The sequence below is a fragment of the Chenopodium album genome, chromosome 25 (assembly GCF_948465745.1).
Source record: "Chenopodium album chromosome 25, dcCheAlbu1.1, whole genome shotgun sequence".
NCBI classification, from domain to species: Eukaryota; Viridiplantae; Streptophyta; class Magnoliopsida; order Caryophyllales; family Amaranthaceae; genus Chenopodium; species Chenopodium album.
In genome coordinates this window covers 22,401,220-22,427,180 of record NC_137858.1, presented here as the reverse complement: position 1 = coordinate 22,427,180, position 25,961 = coordinate 22,401,220, and the positions used below count along the sequence as shown (strand labels likewise).

Here is a 25,961-nt window from a genome sequence, read left to right as displayed (position 1 = left end):
TGCAAAGCAGGGTTCATGAACAAGCATTCGGCACCGCTAGTTCTAGATTCAGCCGTCCCCAGTGAAACCATTTTAAAAAATAAAGCAAGGAAAAAGTAAAAAAAAAAAAGGAAAAGAAGCAGGCGGTTACCTTTAAAGAGTAATAAGGAGACGACTAAAAGAAGCTTGGACGTCTGTTTACAGACGGACTGGCGGACGGCTGTTGGATGCTTGCAAATAAAGAGTCAAGAGTTCAGAAGTCAAAGGCTGTAGATTCTCTTAAGATTCACAAATGTGTGAAAAAAATGAGGGGAGTCAACCCCCTATTTATAGAAAGGGTAAAGAATCTAGAGTAAAAATCTTGAGATTCGCCCATGGTAACTGGCAAAAAAAAAAAAAAACAACAAATCAGCCGCTCATAGCCCAAAACCTGTCACAGGCAGCACGTAGCAAGCGCGTGTCCCCTGTTAGGGGCAAATGATTTGGGTATTTTATACCCCTCCAAGTGGCCCTATCAGAGCCTGACACATGTCACTGGAAGGGGCGCCAGTTTGGACCTTCTAGATGGTGACACGGGTCAAGCATATGCTGACCCATGGGAATGGCGGCTTTCAAGGCCCAAATCCCAAAGGGCCCCTGAAAAAACGGCGTGCCCTTCCCTAGGTCATCAACCCCTAGAAAGGGCACACTTCCCAAGGGGAAAATGAGACCCAACTGATTTGCATTTGTTCACAAATATTAAAATTCTAAATTGCTCATCCGCGTTAGAGGTTTTGTGCGTATTAATGTAGTATATGTACTTCAAGGCACTCTCCTCTGTTCCATATAGTTAGACCCTGTTCTCTTACGTTGAAATTCCATTCAGTCCAGTCCAGTTCAGTTCAGTTCAGCTCAATTCAGTTTAGTTCAGTTCAGTTCAGCTCAGTTCAGTTCAGTTCAGCTCCTAATTTCCTTCTCTTATAAAATATTCATTTCAGTTCAGTTCAGTTCAGCGCAGTTCAGTTCATTTCAGTTCAGCTGAGTTCAGTTCAGTTCAGTTCAGTCAATGAGAACAGACCCTTAATGTGTAGTTTGAAGAATATGAAGTAGTGGATTTGACGAATGTCTTCGTTTGTGTTTAGCAGAATTTCTTATAGTTGAGTTCCTTGTGGTGCAATCCAAGGGTTTTTTTTTCAGACAACTGTGTTAATGATTTATTGAAATACGTCTGGTAGCAAGCTCAAAGTAATTGACAAAATGAATTTTATAATGAAATCTACCACACACCAATCCTCAACCAGGCAACGTCAACTATACATTATCCCTACCTCTAGGTTATCAGAGTAATATTATTCCCTATGTTTTTATTTATGTTTTCTATTTTGGTTGGGCACATGTGCCGATGTAGAATTTTGATCAATAAGTATAAAGTATATACTACCTCTGTTTCTTTTTAATTGACACGTTTTTACATTAGCACTATTCATCCACCTTCCTTTGACCGTATTTTGTGCTCTATACGTAATGAAAAATATAGTCCTGTGGGATCTTGTTACATTCATCATGTTATATACTTTCAAAGTATCAACTTTTTATAATTTTTGCTTATCGATAATTAAAGATATTAATGATTGAATAAGTGCATTGACAAACGCGTCTAAAGAAACGTGTCAACTAAAAGATGAAGTAATTAACAAGACTTTACTAACATTTGGCCTAGTCCGGTCATGTTTAATTTGTGTAAAAGGTATCAATGAAGCGCTTAAAGGGAGGATCAGTTTATCTGTTTATGATCATGTTATATACTCCCTCCGTGTTTTTTTAGTGTTACATTTTGATTGTATTTTGTTTTAAGCAAATTAATTGATTTAAATAAAATAAAAGGTAAGTAGGGTACTTAGAGTATTGAAAAATTGTAAAAGAAATATAATATTGTTAATAATAATTTATTAAAAAGTGAAATAATAATAATAATAATAATAATAATAATAATAATAATAATAATAATAATAATAATATCCTTGTGCTGGTATTGTGGGTATTAAACATCGGCATAATGTTGTTCGGGATACCCTTGTTGATGTTTGCTATCATTCTGGGATTTCAGCGAGAAAAGAGGTTGACATTGGGTTGGTTGAAGGGAACGACGAGGCCCTCAGACCTGCGGATGTGTTACTTTATTCATGGGATCGTGGTCGCGAAGTCTGTGTTGATTTGACAGGGTCTTCTCCTTTGACACAGTCAGGGCTATCTGACTTTATTCCTGGGCGGGTTGTGGCTGATGCTGCTCATCGGAAGCGGGTTAAGTATGAAGCTCGATGTCAGGCGATTGGATATGGTTTCATTCCCTTCTCCTTTTCTTTGCTTGGGGAATTAGAGAAGGAGGCTGTTGCGTTACTGAAGCGGATTCAGAGGTTCTCAACGACGCAAGACATTGGGGCTCGTGCTGCAGGTCATATCTTCACTAGGATAGGATTTGCTATAGCTAGAGGAGTGGGGGCCCAGATTGTATCTCGGCTTCCCACTAATTTATTGTAGGTTGTATGACTTTTATTTTTAAGATATAATAATAATAATAATAATAATAATAATAATAATAATAATAATAATAATAAGAATAATAATAATAATAATAATAATAATAATAATAAAGTAGATGTGGGTTTAGTTAGGGATCGGATCATAAGAGAAGAGATATAATATTAATATGTAGCTTGTCGCGAAAAAAGAAAGTATAACATTTAAAAAAAGCTTGGCCGTATCAGGGAAGTGTAATCTATCTATTACATATTACTAAAGGCGAACCCAAAAGTTTTCCCTCTAATGATACTTGCTAAAAAGAAAAACTTCCACAATAAACCTTTCGTTAAAAAATTTTAACTTTTATAAAAGGGATTGTATCGGATTTATTACATTTTCTTTACATCAAATATAAGCCAAACTTTCTAAAATATTAAATTATTCAATATATATGTGGAATAATTTGAACAGCATCTATTGCACGAGGTTTAACCTAGTACTTCAACATATATATTTATACTTGTCACTTGATGTGACATTGTGATTATATTAAAAGCATATTCGGTTGTAATAATGAAAAAACCTTGGGGGAATTTGGTACGGATATTCTGGAGAAGGGAAAAAAAATCAAGAGGGTTAATTCCTTTTGTTGGTGTTTTTAATATTAAACTAGTCTGTGGTCCGGGCGATGCCTCGGGTTGCTACTTTGTAATTATTGGTTTCGAGTTTAAATCTTGCTATAAATATTTTTTTAGTTGTCAAACTCAATCATTACATAATGGAAATAGTATAATAAAACACCAACTAACTTATCTAAGTTAACCATGATTTTGTTGGATAAAAAACACAAAGACTTGTAACATAACACTTGTTGGTCTTGAGTTCAAATCTTGTTATAAGCATTTTTTAGATGCAAACCTAATACATGTTGTGAAGGTGACATGTCATGTTTATAGTGACATGTAGCACATTTGCTGACATGTCGAACATAAAAAAGGTGACACGTGGAACATATTCTGTTTTTAGAACGCTTTTTAATATATAAGTATAGATATGGATTTAATCAAACCCTTTACCCTCTGCTTAGCTTTCTACTTGCATTCCCCACTTTACCCCCCCCCCTTCCAAATACTACCCTCAACTCGCCACCAAAAGTCACCAACACCAAAGCCGCCACCACTATCACCAGGAATGCCTCACGTACAATGACCCCCAATACCACCACCTTAGTATGTAACATCACTCACCACTGACCATATCATATTATTATTTTAACTCATCCGAAACCACTCAATCATCCACTCAACCACCCTAAACCTTCCAAAAACTACTGTTGACGAAGGAATAATCGCGTCGTTGAACGACTACACCTAAATCAAATGAATTTATAAAACTTTACTAACCTAATACAAGTATAGGGTAAATAGAGGGGTCGAACCACAGGGAGGCATGCATAAACACCACATTCATTACTTAGAGTCTAAGCTATCTCGGAACAAAAGGTGCGAATAACTAAGAGATCAAACTAAGAGCGAAATGGACTAAAGATCAATGTAACTAAACACCAAGGGGAGTGGGTAGGCGAGGACACTATTTGAACATGCAATAACGCGAAAGCAAATTGAAAGCGAACTAAGCATACATGAATATCGAAACTAAATCAAATCTAATCTCCTTCCGGAGTTAATTGGCTTCTCCTAACATAGCCTCTATGCTTCCACACTAGAACCATATATTAGGAGGTGCAATCAAAGAATTATCGATAGAAATGAATCTCAACTAAGTCAACTTCCGTTTCTTGTAGCAAAGAATCACCTTTAATCAACTAACAATGTGCACTTGCAAGAAGATCAAAGAATATCAAGCATGCAAAGGTTTTAATCACAAACAACTCAATCCCAATATTACAAGCATGAACAAATAGCAACTACACCATCCCCACACCCTTGGCTAGGTGACTACTCACAAATCATATTGAAATCAATATCAATCATCAAATCAATGAGCTTCAACATGATCAATAAGCAAAGAAGGGAAATCAAAGTAAGCAAACAAAACTAAATACAAAAGTAAAGAAAGAGAGTAAGATATTGCTCATTAATTGAAGATGAAGATTTACAAAGATTCAAACAAGCTTCTTCTTAAATATCCAAGTTCATCAATGAAAAAATCCACACTTTCTCTCTCTACCAAATGAAAACTAATGGTGTTTCTCTCTCTAGATTAGGGCTAAAAATTTACATAATCTTCTCATTACAATCCTAGGGGTATTTATATGCCCCTCACATTACCCTAAAGAAATATTAAAAATGCACGGAAATACCCACGAGAGCGGCCGCTCCATCGAGGGGGAGCGGACGCTCTAGAGGGTATTAATCAAAATATCCGCCTTAGTGGAGCGAACGCTCTCCCAGACAGGAGCGGGCGCTCCAGGGTGCGGAGCGGACGCTCCTCTCTGGGTGGAGCGGACGCTCCGTAAACCTGTGAAATAGGGCATCAAGAGGAGGAAATGGAGCGGGCGCTCCTCTCTAGGTGAGCGGGCGCTCCATAAGCCTGTGAAGCAGGGCAATCAGGGAGGAAATGGAGCAGGCGCTCCTCTCTGGTGAGCGGCCGCTCCTCATAAGTGCTCCGGGCTCTTTTCAAGTCCATGCTCCTCTCTTCCGCTATTCCAATGCACTCTAAAGGGTGGACTAAGCCTCGAGCGAGATCACACGAGCACTCCATTCAACCTACTCAAACACTCATACACAAACATAAGTATAGTAGAGAGGGAAAGTGACAAAGCAAAGAAAAAACAAAGGAAACGAAGGGGAAATACAAAAGGGAACAAAGCATAACAAACTAAGACAAAGTGTTTGAAAAAGGCTCAAACAAGTGCCAATTGAGGGGTAAATCCTTAAATAAAAGGATAAAAGAGTGGCATAAATGCCACTCATCAACTGTGAATATCACGAAACCCTCCCCAACCCGCTAGAATCCACTCAACTAACCATGAAATCACTCCCACCAAACCACCCCAAACCACCTTACAACCGTCAACGCCCCTTCTCCTTCCTAGTACCATCTTTCACATACCCTAAAATCCCTCCCTCCACTCAAAAAACACCTCTCCCTTCCCGTCGGTGCCCAAACCCTACTCCCTAGTGAAGCTAATTCGCACATCCTCCTACCATCTCCACCCACTTTCCCCCCTTAAACTACCATCTCGACACCCTAAAACCCCAAAATTGAAACCCTAGATTTCGATTTTAGTATTTTTTTAAATTTGGGGTTATAGCGTGGTGGTTCAGCAGGAGGAGGGGCATTTTGGGTGCGTCGGTGCGAGGAGGGGTTCTTGGACGCTGGCGGTGGGGAGGGTAAGGTAACGGTGAAAGTAATCTGGATAAAAACCAAAAACCGAAACGAATTAGCAATTAGGTTCGATTTTTTTTTGTTTGTTTTAATTTTTGGTCGGTTTCAATTATTGCAAAAATGCGGATTTTGGTTCGGTTTTGGTTTGGGACTTTTAAAAATCAAAAATGGAAAACCCAAACCAAAATATAGTCGGCCAAAATATCCGGCCCATTCTCACCAAAAATTAATATGTATATCCAACACTTTTCCTCTACATATATATACCAAAACCCTAAATTATTTCCTCTCTTTTCCCACTTTCCCTTTCACTCTTTTAAGATTTGACCTCACCAAAACCCAAATCCTCTAAAATTTTCCCCATTTTTCCTTCACCGCCTCCATCACCACCACGAAACCACCTCCATCACTCCTTCAGTCACGGTTTTTCACCTTCCTCCATCGCTACTCGTGTTTACTGTGGTTTCACTGGCTGCTTGTGTTCACTGTGGGTTCACCGCCACTCGTGTTCGCGCTCCCTCACAACCACCACAAATTTTCTAGGGTTAGCCATGTACATTTTTTTCCTTGATTATCTTTTATATACTCTATAGTAGTAGATTTTAGTCATGTAATCAATATAATTTTTTTATTATTATTATAGTCGTGCTAGTGTATTGCTTTTTTTTAAAATATTTTTTTTTATTATTTTTTCTGTAGATCTATTCATTATAAATTTGGTTGTATTTTTTTTTAATATATAATTCTTCAACAATTTGGAAAAAAAACCCCTCGAAAATTCGGTTTTCGATTTGGAACCAAATTAGGTTTTTAAGTTTTGGTATGGATTGGTTTAGTTTTAGATCTAGTTCGGTTTGGAAAATTCAAAACCGAATTAATTCAGTTTAGGTCAAAATCCAAACCGAATACTGAACTTTCAACCCTAGGATAGGGTTTTTCAAGGGAGAGAGGAGGGGGTTTTCGAATGGGTAGCGTGGTGATTTAAGGGGAGCTTAGGGGTGCCAGCGGTTGGGTGTCAAAGTCAAGATGGCACCGGCACGGGGATTTCGACATATTCAACGCCGGCTGGGGGTTTGGCGGGGAGCCGGGGACAGGGCGGTGGCTAGGGCTTGGTTATGGTGGGTGGGTTTTTTTTTAATTTTTTTATGATTAATTTAATAATTATTTTAAAATTTATTTAATTTAAATGACAACTAATCATTGGTTACCACGTGGAAAATTAATCCTTAATGACTGAAGGAGTTTGTAACACCCCAATAATTCTCTCTTTAAACTTGTGAGGACCCTGAACAATATTCAAGAGAATTACTGGCGTGCTACCACCACGTGTTCAAACGTTAAGGCTTTATCAGAAAATAGCAGCGGAAAAACTAAATCAGTTATAAATAAGTTTCAAAACCAACGAATGAAACCAAATTAAGTCATACAACTTGGAACCATTAAGGCCCTTATTCAAAACCCAATAAAAGTAGTAAGTGATTAAATTCAGTGTTCAAATAAATTCAAACCCAAAAGAAATAGTGTCGAATAAAATCGAATTAAAATAAATTCAAACTTGCAAAAGAAATAAAATGCAAACAACCAACTCTCTACTCAAAATCCCACAACCCTGATGAATGCTGCATGTGGAAGAACCTGTGATAATTCTGCTCCCCAATATTACAAGTGTAAAAATTGGATCGTCACAAGGTCATTGAAAGGCGAAGGCCATGACCAAAGAAAGACACACAAAGCACGCAATCAGCAAAGCTGAGTACATACAAGCTGCAAAATAAATTAAGAAATCCATAACATGCTACCAATAATCAATCATCATGCATCATTAAATTATAGACTCAACACACGACTCAACTATTTATATTGCTAAGACTCCATTAATTACTTGATTGAATTGATATTGGATTGATTGTATTGTTATGCATATGAGTCATCACCAAGTCTAAACCTGTAAATCACGTAAAGTGCAAGATGGATGAGCAATAAAACTCTGGATTGGTGCACTTCTGGAGTAATGACAATCAGGGGTTGGGGTACATGGGGTATTAGCCGTGTACTTTTCTCGAGGCCGTCTGATCTACGAGTCTCTTATTTCAAATATTTTTCAAAACTAGGAGTTAGGTGAGATCTCATACTAACTACGGTCACGGAGTCGCGCCCGTGGTCGTTGGATGTTTATCGATGTTTTCGAAAGGAGGCATGGGGTTTTTCTTTTATTGATGTTCCAAATAGAGCATGGGTTGGACAACCTTGTCTATTGCGTAATCCAATGAATAAAAATAATCATTTACCTATTATTAATTAATGGAGTCTTAGCAATATAAATAGTTGAGTCGTGTGTTGAGTCTATAATTTAATGATGCATGATGATTGATTATTGGTAGCATGTTATGGATTTCTTAATTTATTTTGCAGCTTGTATGTACTCAGCTTTGCTGATTGCGTGCTTTGTGTGTCTTTCTTTGGTCATGGCCTTCGCTTTTCAATGACCCTGTGACGATCCAATTTTTACACTTGTAATATTGGGGAGCAGAATTATCACAGGTTCTTACACATGCAGCATTCATCAGGGTTGTGGGATCTTGAGTAGAGAGTTGGTTGTTTGCATTTTATTTCTTTTGCAAGTTTGAATTTATTTTAATTCGATTTTATTCAACACTATTTCTTTTGGGTTGAATTTATTTGAACACTGAATTTAATCACTTACTACTTTTATTGGGTTTTGAATAAGGGCCTTAATGGTTCCAAGTTGTATGACTTAATTTGGTTTCATTCGTTGGTTTTGAAACTTATTTATAACTGATTTAGTTTTCCGCTGCTATTTTCTGATAAAGCCTTAACGTTTGAACACGTGGCGGTAGCACGCCAGTAATTCTCTTGAATATTGTTCAGGGTCCTCACAGGTTTAAAGAGAGAATTATTGGGGTGTTACAAAGAAAGATTGGGCCTCATAAAAATAATGGGTCGATTAAGTAAACAAATGGGTTAGGCTTGTGTGATTGGACATAAAATGTAGAATAAAGGTCCATAAAATAATTTGTTTAAATAATTTTCGACCCAGATTAATAATTTGAAACTTTTGAAATTAAATTATGAAAAATAACAAATAAATATTATAAATAAAATAAATTTTCATTTATAAAATATTTAAAAATATGGGGGATTATAGAGTTAACGTCCGTTAGTCATTTTCATTTGGACATTTAGTGACATTTTTGTGAAACTCATGGGTATATGATGAATTTGACTTTTTTTTGGGTATATGGTGAATAAAAAAAATAATTCAGGGGTATATGGAAAAAATTCGAAAAAAAATAAAATAAAAAAATAAAAGCAATAAAAAGCAAAGACCCCTATTAATCTTCTTCGTTTTTCTCGTTCTCATCGTCCATTGGGTAATCATAGATTAGAGAAGGAGGAAAAGGGTCAAGACCAAAGGGGAAGAACTATGAAATTACATGGTAATGCTCAGGTGGATTATGATTTAAGCGTTTGCACTTAACAATTAAACTCAGAGTAATTTTGATATATCTTACCTTATGCTTAAGATAAGAAGCATAAAGTGACCTGGGTCCTTCGGCAAAGTATATTATTTCAATAAATGGTTCAAATGTTACGTACGAGTAGTTAATTATTCAATGATTCTAAGCTTGTTGGAGGACTATATAATCGGTTGGAATTAAATATTCACACGACATACTCTTGATTGAACTTATCGGGTCAACAACCTAAGCACGAAATCAGATTATGAGACGTATTAAGCCAAGGCCCAAACACGTTCGAGAATGATTAATTTTCTTGATACACTAAGGCATGATATGAGTCATACCCTCTTCTATCCTTAATTTCTAAACCCTAAATCCAGTGAGTTAGGGATATGGTTTGAAATTTTCTTAAATAAACATGAGATTTGTGTTTTACCATTCTAATTCCACGCCTCATACTTAGATCGCTTAATTTAAACTCTAACAGACCAATCTAACTTATAGAAGAGAATACAGCTTACATACATAATTTGTATTGGTAAAGAGCATAACGCAGCACTCTATCTACAAAGCTGATTGCTTACTAAATATACTCCTTGTCATCCAATCAATCTATATAATAGTATGAGATACTTCAACTACCAGTGGAATTGCCTACGTTCTGGGTGGAATTTCTGCGTCAACATAAATAGCCACACGAAACAGTTGAGTGGCCAATTTCCAGCTATCATCTCTTAAGAAAAGCCCATAACAAACAAATACCAATAATAATCATTAGTCTAATCAAAAAGTCTCTTTCTACTCTGTCTTTTATCCTTCCTTTTTGTACCACAACAATTGGATATTGTAAATTAAGTTGAATTTTATACCACCTAGCATGAAGTACAACACCTTCCTATGGTTAAAAAAATTATTGGGCAAACCGTTAGGGATTTTTAATTCATTTATAGAATATGAAATTACTATTTGGTGGATTGTTACATGGAAGGCATTTATATTTATATTGACAAGTTAAATCAAGTTATTTGGAGCTATTCAAAAAAAAAAAAAAAAAAAAAAAAAAAAAAGAGTTACTTGGTTGTAAAAGTATGCTTTCATTCATTATGCAAGTTAAGCCAATTATCACTTGTAAGGTAAGATATAGAAGCCATTAGATTAAATCTATAATAACCATTCCAAAAACACATAACTCATTCGCTATCTATTTAATTTGCACACATTAACCAGCATAAAGTTTTAAACAAATTGTTGTTGACAAAAAAAAAAAAAAAAAAAAAGTTTTAAACAAATTTAGGGCCTGTTCACATTTACTGAGCTGAATTGAACTGAAATGATTGGAGCTGAACTGAACTGAACTGATTGGAACTGAACTGAACTGAATTTTAATGAATATTTTATGAGAGAAGGAAATTAGGAACTGAAATGAACTGAACTGAACTAAACTGATTGGAGTTGAACTGAACTGAAATTATGTAAATATGAACAGGCCCTTAATTTACTTTTTTCTTATTGTGTGATGAATTGTAGTGGACTAGGGTATTTATAGTTAGTAATTACTTCAAAGGTAATCTTTACTCAACGGGTAGTAGAAGTTTTAATATTATACTTTGTTGATAGTGCAGAAAAAGTAAGATAAGATAACTTTCGAAATATATTGAGTATATTGTCAAATTAACATTTCTTTGTAATTCATTTGTTAAATTTTACTAAGCTATTTTTCTTTAACAAATTGAAGTAATCCTTGATTTTCAAAAGTTATTTATAAACTGAACGTTATTTTTTAAAAACTTTTTTTTTATTAATTTTTTAGGATATTTTGATTTTTACCACCTTCCAATAACGACTTTGTCGAATTTACCACCTCCATAAAAAAAAGATTTACTTTACCACCTCATAAAAAAAATAAAACATCAGTTTTACCACCAATCACCTCGAACTAACGGATTCCGTCCATAAATCCGTTAGTGGGGCCTACTTTGCACACGTGTCGCTATATTATTGGGTAAGTTTTAAAAAAAATTAAAAAAAAAAACAAAAAAAAAATTAAAAACAAAAAAAAAATTAAAAATAAAAAAAAATTAAATCCGGCAGCCCCACCTCCCCTACCCAATTCCGGCAGCCCCACCTCCCCTACCCAATTCTGGCCACCATCTCCGATTCCGACCACCCCCTCCCTCTCCCTCCCCGATTCCGACTACCCCTTCCCTCTCCCTCCCCGATTCCGACCACCCCCTCCCTCTCCCTCCCCGTTTTTGACCAACCCTTCCCTCTCCCTCCCCGATTCGGACCACCCCATCCCTCTCCCTCCCCGATTCCGACCACCCCCTCCCTCTCCCTCCCCGTTTCCGACCAGCCCTTCCCTCTCCCTCCCCGATTCGGACCACCCCATCCCTCTCCCTCCCCGTTTCCGACCAGCCCCTCCCTTCCCCTGCCCGTTTACGGCCAACCCCTCCCTTCCCCTGCCCGTTTACGACCAGCCCCTCCCTTCCCCTAGCCACCACCTAACAGCTACGACCAACCCCACCACCATCCAAACCCAGACGCGAAACCACCGCGACCCGAAACCACCACCACCCAGACGCGAAACCCACACGAAATTTCGACCAACCGAGGTAGTTGATTTCGTTGCTGGTTGGTTGACATGGAAGATCGGGGAAGATGAAGAAGAAACGTTCAAAATGTGGGCCCTACTAACGGATTCATGGATGGAATCCGTTAGTTGGTGGTAAAATCGATTTTTTGGAAATTTTGGTGGTGGTAAAGTAAATCTTTTTTTTATGGAGGTGGTAAATTCGACAAAGTCGTTATTGGAAGGTGGTAAAAATCAAAATTTCCAATTTTTTATTTTTTTTTATTTTTAATTTTTATAAACATGAGGAAATTCGATAATAGGAATTCACAACAGAGCAATCTTATCAAGATCATGACAAACACATACCAGAACACATTATTTTTAAAAAACATTATTGAACAATCTTTCTTTCTTCCTCACGGCGTTTAAAAGTAAATCTAATTTTGTCTCTATCATTGTACTTAGTGTGTCTTTATACACACTTAGTGCCTCTCTATACAGGCTAAAAATTGGTTTTTTTGTCATCAGGAAAATTTAAAGACAAGTGTAATCACATAATTAGGGCCTGTTTTCATACGATTATTTTCAGTTAAGTTCAGTTCAGCTCAACTCTAATAAGTTAAGTTTAGTTAAGTTCAGCCCCTAATTTCATTCTCTTATAAAATATTCATTTCATTTCAATTCAGTTCGGTCAATGAGAACAGACCCTTAGACAGTGTAATGACATGTTAACGCTTCAAAAGTTTTGATAAAAAGTATCCTGAAGCCATGTATAGGCAAAAACTAAATGAAATATGTAAAGATACAGAAATAGGTTTATTAAGATCATCTTTAGAAATTTGCATAAATAAATATAACTAAGTAAGTTCACAAAGATAGTACAAGCTAAACCACTAAGAACTTTATAAATGTGTTAAATATATTTGGTAAAAGCTAACACAGCAATGACTAAGGTAAGGAAGATACTTTGAGAAAGAGAGTATTAGCAAAATTTTGCAATTTACTTCCACCAATCTTGTGATATGCTCATTACTAATCAATTGATAACTACAAGTATTACCAACTGTCAAAGGTATCACCAGCATATAACACCAGTCTACAAGTTTATGAAGTACTGCCACATTCATCAAATATACCAAAAAAAAAATGGTATTGAATGTTCATTATAATTTACAATGTTGCAAATAAAAACCTAAACCATTCAACAAATTACAAATTTTGATACATAGTTAGCCACACTATTAGTTGAAGGAGTGATCACTTCACATATAAAAAAATTTATTGAGTAATAGGGTTACGACGAAAATCAAATGGGATTACCCTTATGAATGTAGGGTTACTTTTATTAATAAGTAGAATTGATCTTTTATTTGTCAAAATCAAAATATAGAAATTACTCGATTGAACAAAATGAGTTATAAACAAATTTAGTCACATTGATAATGAATTTGGGTTTCCTTATATTATGGACAAAATAAGGTTACTTTTATAAATAAATAAGATTAAATTATTAAAGGAAACTCTTATAAACAAATGTATATTCACACTTTGTTGCTGCCAAATAACACTTGCCTTTCACAAATATCAAAAAAGAAAAAAATACTCTCTCCGTACTTGCTCAATTTATCTTGACATGGAGTTTTTGAAGGAACAGTAGAAAGACTACAAACTATCATTTTATGTTGGAAGGGAGATTGGTTGACAAATAAAAAATCTAAAAAAGCAAAACTTAGTATAAGTGGGAGGTGAAAAAATATGAAAATTATTATAATATGATATAAAGGGACACTAGTTACGAGAAAATTAGTAAAATATTATTTAAAGTTTCCAAAAAAGATAATGGAGCAATAGAATAAAATACGACCATAAAGAAAAAAAAAAAGTAGACCAAGTAATAAAATATGGCCGTAAAAGAAAAGTGACCGAGTAATAATATATAGAGGATACTAATTATGATAAAGAAAAGTGGCCAACTACAGTCCAAATTTGGTAGGAGCGCTTTGTTTGGTCCAAATCTAAAGTTCTATCACTAGAGTAAACTAAGGCTATATTGTCACTAATCATTATTGCTAATTTACTATTTGCCACAGAGGAAAAATAGATTAAAACAACTTGCAAAACACTTTAAGCCCACTAGAAAAGAAATCAAGCTAAGACTTATTATATATATATCCATTAAACACTGCTAAATGTTAATCATTCAAGGCAAAATATACAAACTACCCACCATTCTCCTACCCAAATTAAGCACACAGCAAAGACTGAAATTATGAAGATCCAGAAACACCAGTTCCAATTAATGTTCATATATATGCTATTGTTTTCCTACCACAGGTATGCAATAGCAGAGAGAAAGCATGAAAATCAAGAGAGAGAAACTTACATAGTACATATGGACAAGTCCCATATGCCAGCAAGTTTCGAAGACCATCATGAATGGTACTATGCGTCACTTAAATCTGCTGCAGACTCTGCAGAGATGCTCTACACCTACAACAGTGTAATTCATGGCTTTTCGACGAGGCTGACAGAACAGCAAGCTAAATCACTAAAGAGCCAACCAGGGACTCTCTCTATTGTGCCTGAAACAAGATACGAGCTCCACACAACACGAACACCTGAGTTCCTGGGGCTAGGGCTAGGTGAAAGTGATCAGCTCCTGCCAAGCTCTGCTTCACAGAGTGATGTGATTATAGGACTGATTGACACAGGTGTGTGGCCAGAACTTAAAAGCTTTGACGACATGGGGCTAGACCCTGTGCCCAGTAGCTGGAAGGGTGAGTGTGAGGAAGGTAAAAACTTCAAGTCCTCAGACTGCAATAGGAAACTTATAGGTGCAAGGTATTTTTGCAAGGGGTATGAAGCTATTTTAGGACCAATTGATGAATCAACTGAAAGCAAATCACCAAGGGACGATGACGGTCATGGTACCCACACAGCAACTACAGCAGCTGGTTCAGCCACTACCAGAGCTAGTCTCTTTGGATATGCAAGTGGGACAGCTCGAGGGATGGCTCCACATGCCAGAATTGCAGTATACAAAGCCTGCTGGCTAGGTGGGTGCTTTACCTCTGACATATTAGCTGCAATGGAGAAGGCAATTGATGATGGAGTTAATGTTTTGTCCATGTCTGTTGGAGGCAGCATCTCTGACTACTACATGGACACGGTTGCTGTAGGAGCTTTCTCTGCAATGAGAAAGGGGATTTTGGTATCCTGCTCTGCCGGAAATGCTGGACCTGACTCTGGTAGCTTGTCTAATGTTGCTCCATGGATAACCACTGTGGGCGCTGGTACAATAGACCGTGATTTCCCGGCATATGTTACCCTAGGAGATGGGAGGAATTTTACTGGTGCATCACTTTACAGTGGTAAGCCTCTTCCCAACAAGTTATTATCCCTTATTTATGCAGGGAAAGCAAGCAACATGACAAATGGCAATTTTTGCATGAGCAGCAGCTTAAATCCTGCAGATGTTTCTGGGAAGATTGTTGTGTGTGATCGAGGGGGAAATTCGAGGGCCCAAAAAGGTATAGTAGTAAAGAGGGCTGGTGGTGTGGGTATGATTTTAGCAAATTCTGAAGCCTATGGAGAAGAACTAGTAGCTGATGCCCACCTCATACCTGCAGCTTCTCTTGGACAAAACGAAGCTGATGATATAAAGAAGTACATCTTATCCGATGATAATCCAACAGCAACAATTGGTTTTTCAGGGACAGAGCTAGGGGTGAAACCATCCCCAGTTGTGGCATCATTCAGCTCCAGAGGTCCCAATCCACTTACTCCAGAAATACTGAAGCCTGATTTGATTGCTCCAGGTGTCAACATCCTGGCAGGCTGGACAGGTAGGGTGGGCCCAACTGGGTTGGAGAGTGATACAAGGCATGTGAGCTTTAACATCATTTCAGGAACATCTATGTCATGCCCACATGTAAGCGGTCTTGCTGCACTAGTGAAGGCTGCCCATCCAGAATGGAGCCCTGCAGCCATCAAATCCGCCCTTATGACTACAGCATACACAGCCTATAAGAACGGAAAACCAATCATTGATGTTGCCACAGGACTTGCATCAACACCATTTGATCATGGAGCAGGGCATGTGGACCCTATTGCAGCCCTTGATCCAGGCCTCGTCTACGATGTCACAGTCAACGACTACATTGACTTTCTATGTGCTCTAAACTACAGCTCAGACCAAATTAAGCATACCACTTCCCAGGAATCCAGCTGTACCTCAGGCAAGACTTACAGAGTCAGAGACTTCAACTACCCTTCATTAGCTGTCACACTAGAAACAGCATCAGAAAATGGAGACGGTAGGGCAGAGAACTCTGTCAAATACACCAGGACCCTTACTAATGTTGGATCACCAGGAATATACAAAGCTTCAATGTCCGTGCATGATGGCTCAATAAAAGTTAGAGTGGAGCCAGAATCACTGAGTTTCAACAGAATGAATGAAAAGAAGAGTTTCACAGTCACAGTTTCAGCTGATTCCATGCCCTCTGGCACCACCAGTTTTGGTCATCTGACATGGTCAGATGGGAGACATACAGTGACTAGTCCAATCACTTTTACATGGACATGAGAAAAGTGCAACATGAGTGTTGCAAAGGGCCATAATCCCCATTTCCTATACTTAATTATTCTCACCTCTTGTTTCAATTTCAGCAAGGTAAACAAAGTTTACAAGTACTTCATAATCATAAAGTGTATGCAGAACAAATGTATAGTTTCATTGGACTGAACTGTGGAGGAGTAATATAGCAATTCAACTCTGTATTACCACATATACTTGCACAATGAAATGCTAAATGGTTTGAATTAACCCAGGAACAATTCCTTAATTTTTAATTTATTAGATATAAAGAGATCATCAAGAAAGTTAATAGCAAGACAGAGTAACAAAAGAACAATTTTGGATGTAAAGAGACAATGTAGATGTTAACAGTGAGACACAATAACAAAAAGACGAATATGAAAATATCATGCCCCAAGTAATTTAAAGTTTCCTCAAGTTGAAAAAATAAAAGTAAAAACTGAACAGAAAAAATTGTAAAAATCCTCAATCCATCCATCAAAAGATACAGCAAGATATCATCTACAAAATTAGAACAACTTATGCTAGAGTTTAACAGTACAATCTGGAATTGAAAAGCTAATTACTCATTATATTCAAGCTCTCGAGTGCAATTTAATCTTTAAAATGCTCCAAACCCAATATTCAAGCCCTCAAATACAAATAAATCTTCACCCAACAGACATGAAATGCTCCAAACCCAATAATAGCAATACATCTTTTGGATTTTCAACTATTGAGAAAAAGGTCACCATAACATTTCATTCATTCGATATCCCAAGTGATTGGCATATTGGATAGCCACCAACATCACCTAAGTTTCAGTAACACCTCCCCGAACCAGGGTTACCAGGGTTACCCAATATGTAGTCCTAATTTATTTTTCATTTTGCCAAGTTCGAATACATTCGTCACATATTCATTTATATAGCATGGACCAACTGATATTCTATTACCTCTCTCTTCCCACTGCCAAAAGTTAGAGTCCTCAAATGAACTACATTTCTATTAAAATAAAATTAGTAAGTACCATATGAGTATTTCCAATACACAATTAGCAGGGGGAATCAGAATATTAGGAAACATTGCCCCCAAGGCCCCAACAGTAACAAAGATAAGGCATGCAGGGGGTTGGTAGTGCAGATAATAAATCAAAAAACAGTTTTGTAAAAAATGATGTAATATAACTTATCTCATTGTTTTCCTAATAAACACAGGTTTATATCTACCAGATACGGAGGTCAACTTCCCTAATAGTCATTAAATCAACAATGTTGATGAGCGACACACTGTTAACACTTTGATAACAATCCAATAACTTGCTCGGTTATCAAAGTATGAAACCCATACAATTTAAGGCAGGACACATGAATGAAAATCTTCTCGTTTAATTCATAGTAATAGTTGGTAACAATTAGAAAAGCTTTTGATATTACATATTGATAAATCAGCAGGACTGATAAGTCACCAACTATATAGGTCAAACAATGTTCATTGAAAGACATCACATAAACGCCATGCAAAAACACTTACTTCAAAAGTCATACAGAATCATCTGTGTAATGGCAAACAGGAAGGTAGTACGTATCTAATTGCCAGTATTTCTGTCGTACACCTTTCCAGACATCCTCCGCAAGGCAATCCTTTACAGGCAAGGGAATTAACTGTGTAGTATATCCCAGATTTTCAAGTTCCAATGAAACTATATTGCAGTAAACAACATGGAAGAACGCGTTATCACCACAAAGACCATTGAAGAAAGAGTAAACACCCTCAGGTTTCAACAGTTTAGGAAGATTTTGGTGGAATTCTCTCATATCTTCATAGTATTCTCCATATGTATCAAAGAATATACCTGAATAAAAATATCAAGACTATTAAAAAAGTGAAAGCACAAGAACAGACTAAGAATATCAAAGTACAGAAGCAAACAAAAAGGAATTATCCTACAATAAGTTACAATCAAACCATATATAAGACCTCACAAACATCAAAAGAAATAAGCAGAAAGTAAAGTGCATCAACTTTAAACACTATGATGATCAAGTCTAGTCTTTCATCATGCATTGCTGCAGCAACTTGCACACAACCTAATAATGATAGGAGCATGATGCTTACAAATGTACAATATCCAAAGTGATAGTTTAACACTATCTACATTGAGTCTTCAACCAATCTTCCGTCAGTACAAAGGAAGTCCGTCCACTAGCTCATTGCTGCTTCTATATTTAGCAATGCAAGGTGTAGAGTCGACCTTGGCCATGGCCACATATGCCACATTGGCATTTATGGCCTTGCAAAAATTGCAAACAGTGAAAGAAAATACGGTGTATAAATGACACACGCTGAAAAGCTCGAAATGTTTACAAATGAATGAATAGCATTGGCCCTCAAGATATTGTCATAAGAGGGGAGAAATATAAAAAGTTTTTAAGAGTATATTACCATCATAGGATTCAAGTTGGGGAAGTACATCTTGCCACCGACCAAACAAAATCTTCACATTTTCTTTCTCACCCCAGCCATTTCTAAGCATACGGTCATAAACCTCTGGGTGAGCCTCAACAATAGTATGTGAAATAGGATTATATTGCTGGATGGCCTTATCTACCAGACCCATTCCGAATCCAATATTCAACATGTGGCCTCCACCAGAGCAAATGGCTTTTGCATGAGACTCCATTAATGGTTTCTCCCATGCCATCATAACAGCCTTGCTATCTGCATCCATCAGCTTGTCCTCACTAAAGCTAACTCTATCCTCCAAGTAACCTGCATCTGAATGGCCATCTTCTTTTGCATTTCTTGCAATGGTACCAAGGATCAATTCAGCTTGAACCCCTGCACAAGTAATATAATTAAAAATTCCAAACCAGATAAATCAAAAGATCAAAATTAACATCACATGTCTACCAACACTCAACAGAGTGAACAGACTGTAAATGACTCAATTGGAATGTATCAACAATCTCAGGTAATGTATAAAAACATTTGATAAAAACAAGAAGTTCATCATCATTTGCATATATCTATAGGAAGTGTTTTATAGAGGAACTGCAGGAAAGGAGAAAAAACAATTTTCCTGGATTCCGTTGACTAGTATTCGGTTCTGTTCTCTTGAATTTCCTGTCTACAATTACATTAAAAAGGTAACCGGCTGTCCCCTAACCGGTTACCATTTTGTTATGGCCAACAGTACCACTCACCATCTTCCAGATTCCACAATCAGCTCCCCCCCCCCCCCCCCCACCTTTCTATCTATCATCATCCCCACCCAGTCGTAAAGATCTATTTTGCTCAACTTATTCTAACTTATTTCAAACAAAATAAGTGAAGATAAGCTTGGAGAAAAGAAGAATTTTTCACGCAATATTAGACAATGTACACACAGATAAGAAAAAATAAGTTCACACATAAGTTCAGGAAAAAAAAAAATCATTTCAGATAAATTGATATACTTTAAAATTCAAATAAAAATAATTTTGAACCAAACAGAGCCTAAACCTGATTATTAAGTAGGTTAGTCCAGGAAAAAGAGGGTCAGGTAGAAAAAGGGTCATTTCATAGTATGCCAAAATCACGTTGGTCAGGTTGCCAGTAAATAAGCAAGGGAAAAAGAGGAATGAGAGAGATAAAAACAAGTATACTAGCAACATTTAGATTTTTACTCCGTTTGGTTTCAATGAGGTAGAAGTTAATTTCAATTCTTTCACTTAGTCAATATCATATCATGTCATATCAGATAATGAACAGCAATTCAAATGTGGTAATTCAAAAATTAATCCACCTACATAGCATAATTAAGCTTGAAAGATATAATTAAAGTCCATGCCTCAACAAGCTTCCCAACATCATAAAGATATAAATGGATATATATTCCTCTATTAACTACCAGTTTGTTCGTGTTTTTTGTTCCTAGAAGGGGGTTATCTTAGGGCCCTCTTTCAGTTTTTAGTTTTATGCTGTTTTGCATAGCCATAGAGAGGTAGCTTAAATGTTGTAGGCGTTGTAGCTTTCCTACCTGCAGAGTTATGATTTTTCTTGGGGAATAATATGTTTTAATTTTAACTGTCAAAAAAAAAAACCCTCAAGCTATATATGCACGCACAAATTTGGACATAAATTTCCCTTACTAATTCTAATGCTTCGAACAAGCCCAGAGAATCACTAAGGTAGGATGCATTTGCATCACCATAAGAACTCCCAATACAAACAACCAAGAAAGCAAAGAGAACTTGATGGGTTGGTTTTCTCTGAAGAAGCAACATAATATACCATTCATAAGTCCCCTGACTTTTCTATAAGCATCAACACGCTCAATGTCAACATGCTCAAAATATGAGACGAAGAGATATTGTTACACCATCTCTTCAATTAAAAAAAATAATATTATTAATTCAGAGTAACAAAGAAGAAGAACGAGCCAAAATCACATTAATAACAAACACTTTTATGAGCTTTTATGGCCCCTTTCAAATATTTAATGCCAATAGGCTGGATTAGAATAGTGAAGCAACACCAGATACCATGAAAATCAAAAGTATTGCAATCAAACAAGATAGTAGAAATCAATCTCCTTGAAGTTCCTCCTATCAAGAAACGTCAATATATCATTGGGACATGTAATATGATTTGATATTGCAGAGATAAACTAGGAAAAATTTCCAATTGTCTTCCTCTATAGTCTCCAATTACATCACATGACAAAATCAACAAACACACAATCGTGTATAATGTTCAAAGAATTTCAGGAAACAATGTACACAATAACACTTAAATTGTCCGTTCATCTACAACATACATAATGGTACAATACCCGTCACGTCACCTTCCATGCTTAACTACCATGTAACACCAATCCTAGTTGGTATCCTATCTCATAAACTAGACTTCTTTGACTACTCAAAGATTCGCAATAAATTAAAGTCATTAACATTGTTGTAGGGGTGCATTCTTTTTACCTTAAAAATTCACTTCCTCCGTTCCCCTACTATTGCAACAATTACCATTTCAGTAAGTTTTACAGATTTTGCAACATTGCCAATATTTGCACATGCTTTCTCTATATCTATCTTGTGGCCCCTATCTTTATTTTTATCTATAATATCTCTCCTCAATTTGATTTTCGTGTCTTCCCTCTTGTTGCAATATGAGGGGAACGGAGGAATTCAGTTTTAGGACTAATCAGGTATCAAATTCCAATCAGGAGTAAATATATGGTGAATATCAGGGACCTATTATAACAACTACTAACAAACATGCTATAACTTACTTACATACATAATCAAGGTAATTAACATAGAAATGAATTGAGTAAAAATTAGCAAATGAAAGAAAGAAAAAGAGGAAGGTACCAGAATTAAGAAGGATGTCGAAGGCATCTTGGTGACCATTCTGCATAGCAAAATCACCAGCACAGAGAGAAGAAGGAGAAAGAGCATTCCAAGGAGCGCCGGCTTCAAGAAGCTTACGGACGACTTCAGAGTGACCAAGCTTTGCGGCATGCATCAATGGAGTCAGGCCGTCAGCATCGAAGTAAGTGACGTCATATCCGGCATCAATGAGAGATGTAATGCCTCCTAAATCACCCACCCTCGCCGCTTCGCATAGTTTCTCCCCTTTTTCCTCCATGTCCGCGCTCAATGAACTCCCTTCCACCCTTTTCATTGCCCACACAATCTAATATATATATATATAAAGGGGAGTATTTTCCCGAGTTTTAAGAGAGCCACATATGATTCAATTTTCTTAGCGCGCCAGGTAGGATTATAAATCTTAGTAATAGCCAATTAAATAAGAGATTATTAATTTCTTTTAGAATTAAATAATTCAAATACCACGTAAGTAAAATTGGCGAATGAGATTTTAAGTTTAAAATAATTAAATATTAAATATTATCTTTTTAATATTAGGAATTTTATCTAAATATATAACAAATTTTAGCTAATAAATACAAAAAAAAAATAAATAAGCAAACAAACCGTGCATTGCACGGGCTTCATCTAGTGTCAATATATTTAGGAGTAAAGCATAAATAAGTCCCTGAAGTTTCGTATAAAAGTCGTTTTAGTCCCTCTTTAACTTTTTTAGCCATTTTAGTCCCTCAACCACCCACTTTAGTGTTTGACAGCCAAAACTTTAGGGACTTTGCTGACTAAGCAAAACTTTAGGGACCTTGACTCATCAAAAAAAGTTTAGGGATGTTGAATCATCAATAGTTTAGGGACTTGATGTCAAAATTTTAATGAGATGCTTTATTATTTTAATGAGATGCTTTTTAATATTTTGGAAATAAATGCTTTTATCCAATGTTCAAATAAATGCTTTTATCCAATGTTCTACCACTATACTATTTATAAAATGCATTTATACGCATCAAATGCATTTATACGTTCATCGAATCACTTCATCAACAATAATTTTATCCAATAGTATTTATAAAAGCATTTTATCCAATAGTATTTATTTTTTTTTTGGTGAGATTATCCAATAGTATTTATAAAAGGACCAAAAAAATTAAAAAAATGTTCAAATGTACTTTGGGAAACAATCCCCTACTTTGCACCTCATCAACAATCATCAGGAATAATGATCTTTTAATTCAAGCCTTTGATTTATCTTGTGTTGGAAATGTGGACCGGTGGAGAATGCGACTGCACAAATTAGGGTGTGCGAAGGTGGAGGCTGTTGTGGTGGAGAATGGAGATGCGGGAAGGTGGCGCAGTGGTGGGAGCTGCGGTTGCGGCGAGGTGAAAGGTGACCATAATCGAATTTTAATTAATTTTTTACTTTAATTGGATTGCTTAGTGTTTAATGAGGATGATCTAATGAAATATATACTCGTATAATCCAAGTATCCAACACTTGATCCTACTCTTTACGAGTATGAAGTTTATTTTCATTGTTACTAAATCTTCTTTGTCAAATTTGTATTATGATTTATTTAATTCATCTTTATTTTTAAAATTGATTGAATGTGAAGGAGATTTATCCGAAAATCTCATCATTTACATAAAATTGAGGCAAATTAGATGATATTTGTAAATCCCAAAGTTTTTTTTTTTTACACAGGAGTAAATCCCAGAGTAAAAACGTCACAAATTAAGTTAATTTGATGTTGAGAATTCTTTTGGATTTTCCGTAAAATTAACGGTCTCATATTCAGATAGTTTGTGTTTGTTTTAATTTGACATTTAATTTAGAAAAAACAAACTATAATAAGTTATGGTAAAATAAAAAAAGAAGCAAATTTAGATGAATCAACATCCCAAAAGTTTTTTGATGAGTCAAGGTCCCTAAAGTATTGCTTAGTCAGCAAAGTCCCTAAAGTTTTGGCTGACAAACACTAAAGTGGGTGGTTGAGGGACTACAATGGCTAAAAAAGTTAAAGAGGGACTAAAACGGCTTTTATACGAAACTTCAGGGACTGTATTCATGCTTTACTCATATATTTAGAGGGCTCTTATAAAAAAAAGGAAAATTTGTAAATTACCACCCAAAAAGATGTCCTAATTTGAATTTACCACCCATTAAAAAATTTATTTTAAATAACCACCCACTAAATTAAAACATTGTTCAGATTACCACCTTTTTATGTTTTCTGGTGGAAAATCCGATTGTGGGCCCCACCTTATTAACTACCCTCCTTTTTTTACTTCTTTTCTTCGACCTAACATTCTGACTGTTTCATTAAACTCTAAAAACTTCATCTCTCCTCAATTCTTCCACTGAATTCTTCCAAAATTATCAATTTTTTTCCCTCTTTCTTCCTTTAATTTGCTGTCAAATTCTCAACTACCCATTTTGTATTGAATCAAAACCGTAGGTCTACTTTTTTCTGCGAATTGAATGCATTGGTTGTACTTGCATGCACTGTTGATTGCGTCGTTTCGAAGTGTTCTTTGGGGACCAGAAGTGAAAACTTGAAGCTCCTATCAATTGCTGATATCAATGGCGTCTCCCGAGGTAAGCAATTTTAACCTTATACAATTGCATTTTGTATTTGTTTGTCTGTTTGTTGTTGATGGTATAATTGCAATTATGTGTAAATTTAGGGTTCATTGTGTATTGGATTGTTTTCACATTTGTTTATTATTGCAATTGGAACTGTAATTGTTGTGTAATTGGGGGAATTGTTTGATTATGCCACATGTGTTGAAATGAATTAACAATTGGGTTGGGTTGGTAAACTCTTGACTGCCAAACTTAAAATAATCATTACTGGCTTATTAATATGAACAAGTCACTGATAATGAGGAATTTGTGGATGTTAAGGTTAGATTTGGTGGGGGGTTTGTAAAAAAAAAAATAAAGGGAAGGAATTTGGTTGTGTATGAAGGAGGATGGGAGTTTTGGAGGCATGGTTGTAAAGTGAGTGAGTTGTCAGTTCCCTTGCTCAGAGAGTGTTGCATTTGGGGGTTTGTTAAGTTAGATCTGCTTGTGCCTAGTGTGTGGAGTATTTGGTATAAAAAATAAAAGGGAAAGCTTTGGTCAAATGGAAAAAGGGAAATTGTGAATGATGAGGAAGTCAAGGGCTTTGGTCAAATGGCAAAAGGGAAATTGTGAATGATGAGGAAGTCAAGGGCTTTTTGGAGACAATAAGTAAGGATGGCTTTGTTTCTCTTTATTGTACTAGCCAAGAACAGTTTAGGGCTGTTAGTGAAGAACCCATTACTGGTTTAGCCTACCCAAAATAGCCAAAAGACTGTTGCCAAGCCCACTGAGATTAGAAGAAGCCCTAGGTTAAAACAGCAAAAAGACAAGGGGCTGACAGAGGGTACTAAAGAAAGCAGATAAGGTAGGAGATAGGGTTCCCACATAGAGTGTAAAAGGGAAAGGGAAGCAAGGTGAACAGGAAGGTACTTCTAGGGGGAAAACAATGAAGGGAAAAGCTCAGGGAAAGAGGAGAAAAAAGGGGGAGTGCAAGAAGAATACCAAGAGGAAGCTTGTGCTAGAATCATAATATGGATCTGATTCTAGTGGTTCTGACCATACAAACATAGATTGGGAAGTTGGGGAAGAGGAGTGTGATGATGAGGGACCAGAAGAGGCTAGACAATTGGAGGACAGTGGGAGGCCAATTCTAGAAGAGGTCAATGCCAATTTGAAGGATGTTCAAGATAAACAAGAAGACCAAGTGTTTTTGCAAAGTGAGCTGCTACAGAAGGAGGTAACTCTGTAGAGAGAGTTGATGAGTGGCATTTATGCCACTTTTACATCCTTTTTCTCTAATGATCGTCCCCTCATTTGCACTCGTTTGAGCCTTTTTAAGCGTTTTTCCTTTAGTTTTGCCTTTCCCTTTCTTTTCTCGTGTTTCCTTTCCCTTTTTCTCTTTTTGTTGGTTTTTCTTGCGTTTCTTTGTTGTTTTGTAGGTTCTTGGCCTCCTTGGATGAGCTTTGGAATGCATGGCATGCCGTGAAGAAGGAGCATGAAGGTCAAGAGAAGCAGAAGGGTGGAAGAATCAGCTACGTTCGGCCACACCTTCAGGAGGTTCGGTCGA

General features: G+C 36.4%; 1 protein-coding gene and 1 pseudogene across 1 annotated transcript; one reads left to right on the top strand and one right to left on the bottom strand.

Moving 5' to 3' along the window:
* The first annotated feature begins 14,006 nt into the window (after window positions 1-14,006).
* LOC145614094 (subtilisin-like protease SBT1.7 pseudogene) lies at window positions 14,007-16,711 on the top strand (annotated as a pseudogene).
* A 1,099-nt stretch (window positions 16,712-17,810) lies between these two features.
* Window positions 17,811-22,109, bottom strand: LOC145614720 (protein arginine N-methyltransferase 2-like). Its single transcript, XM_081669791.1, has 3 exons — window positions 21,817-22,109; window positions 18,908-19,303; window positions 17,811-18,317 (listed from the first exon to the last, which is right to left on the bottom strand). Exons 1-3 carry the CDS (start codon window positions 22,091-22,093, stop codon window positions 18,004-18,006), a joined length of 987 nt encoding a protein of 328 aa, XP_081525917.1. The 5' UTR covers window positions 22,094-22,109; the 3' UTR covers window positions 17,811-18,003.
* Between the last annotated feature and the right edge of the window lie 3,852 nt (window positions 22,110-25,961).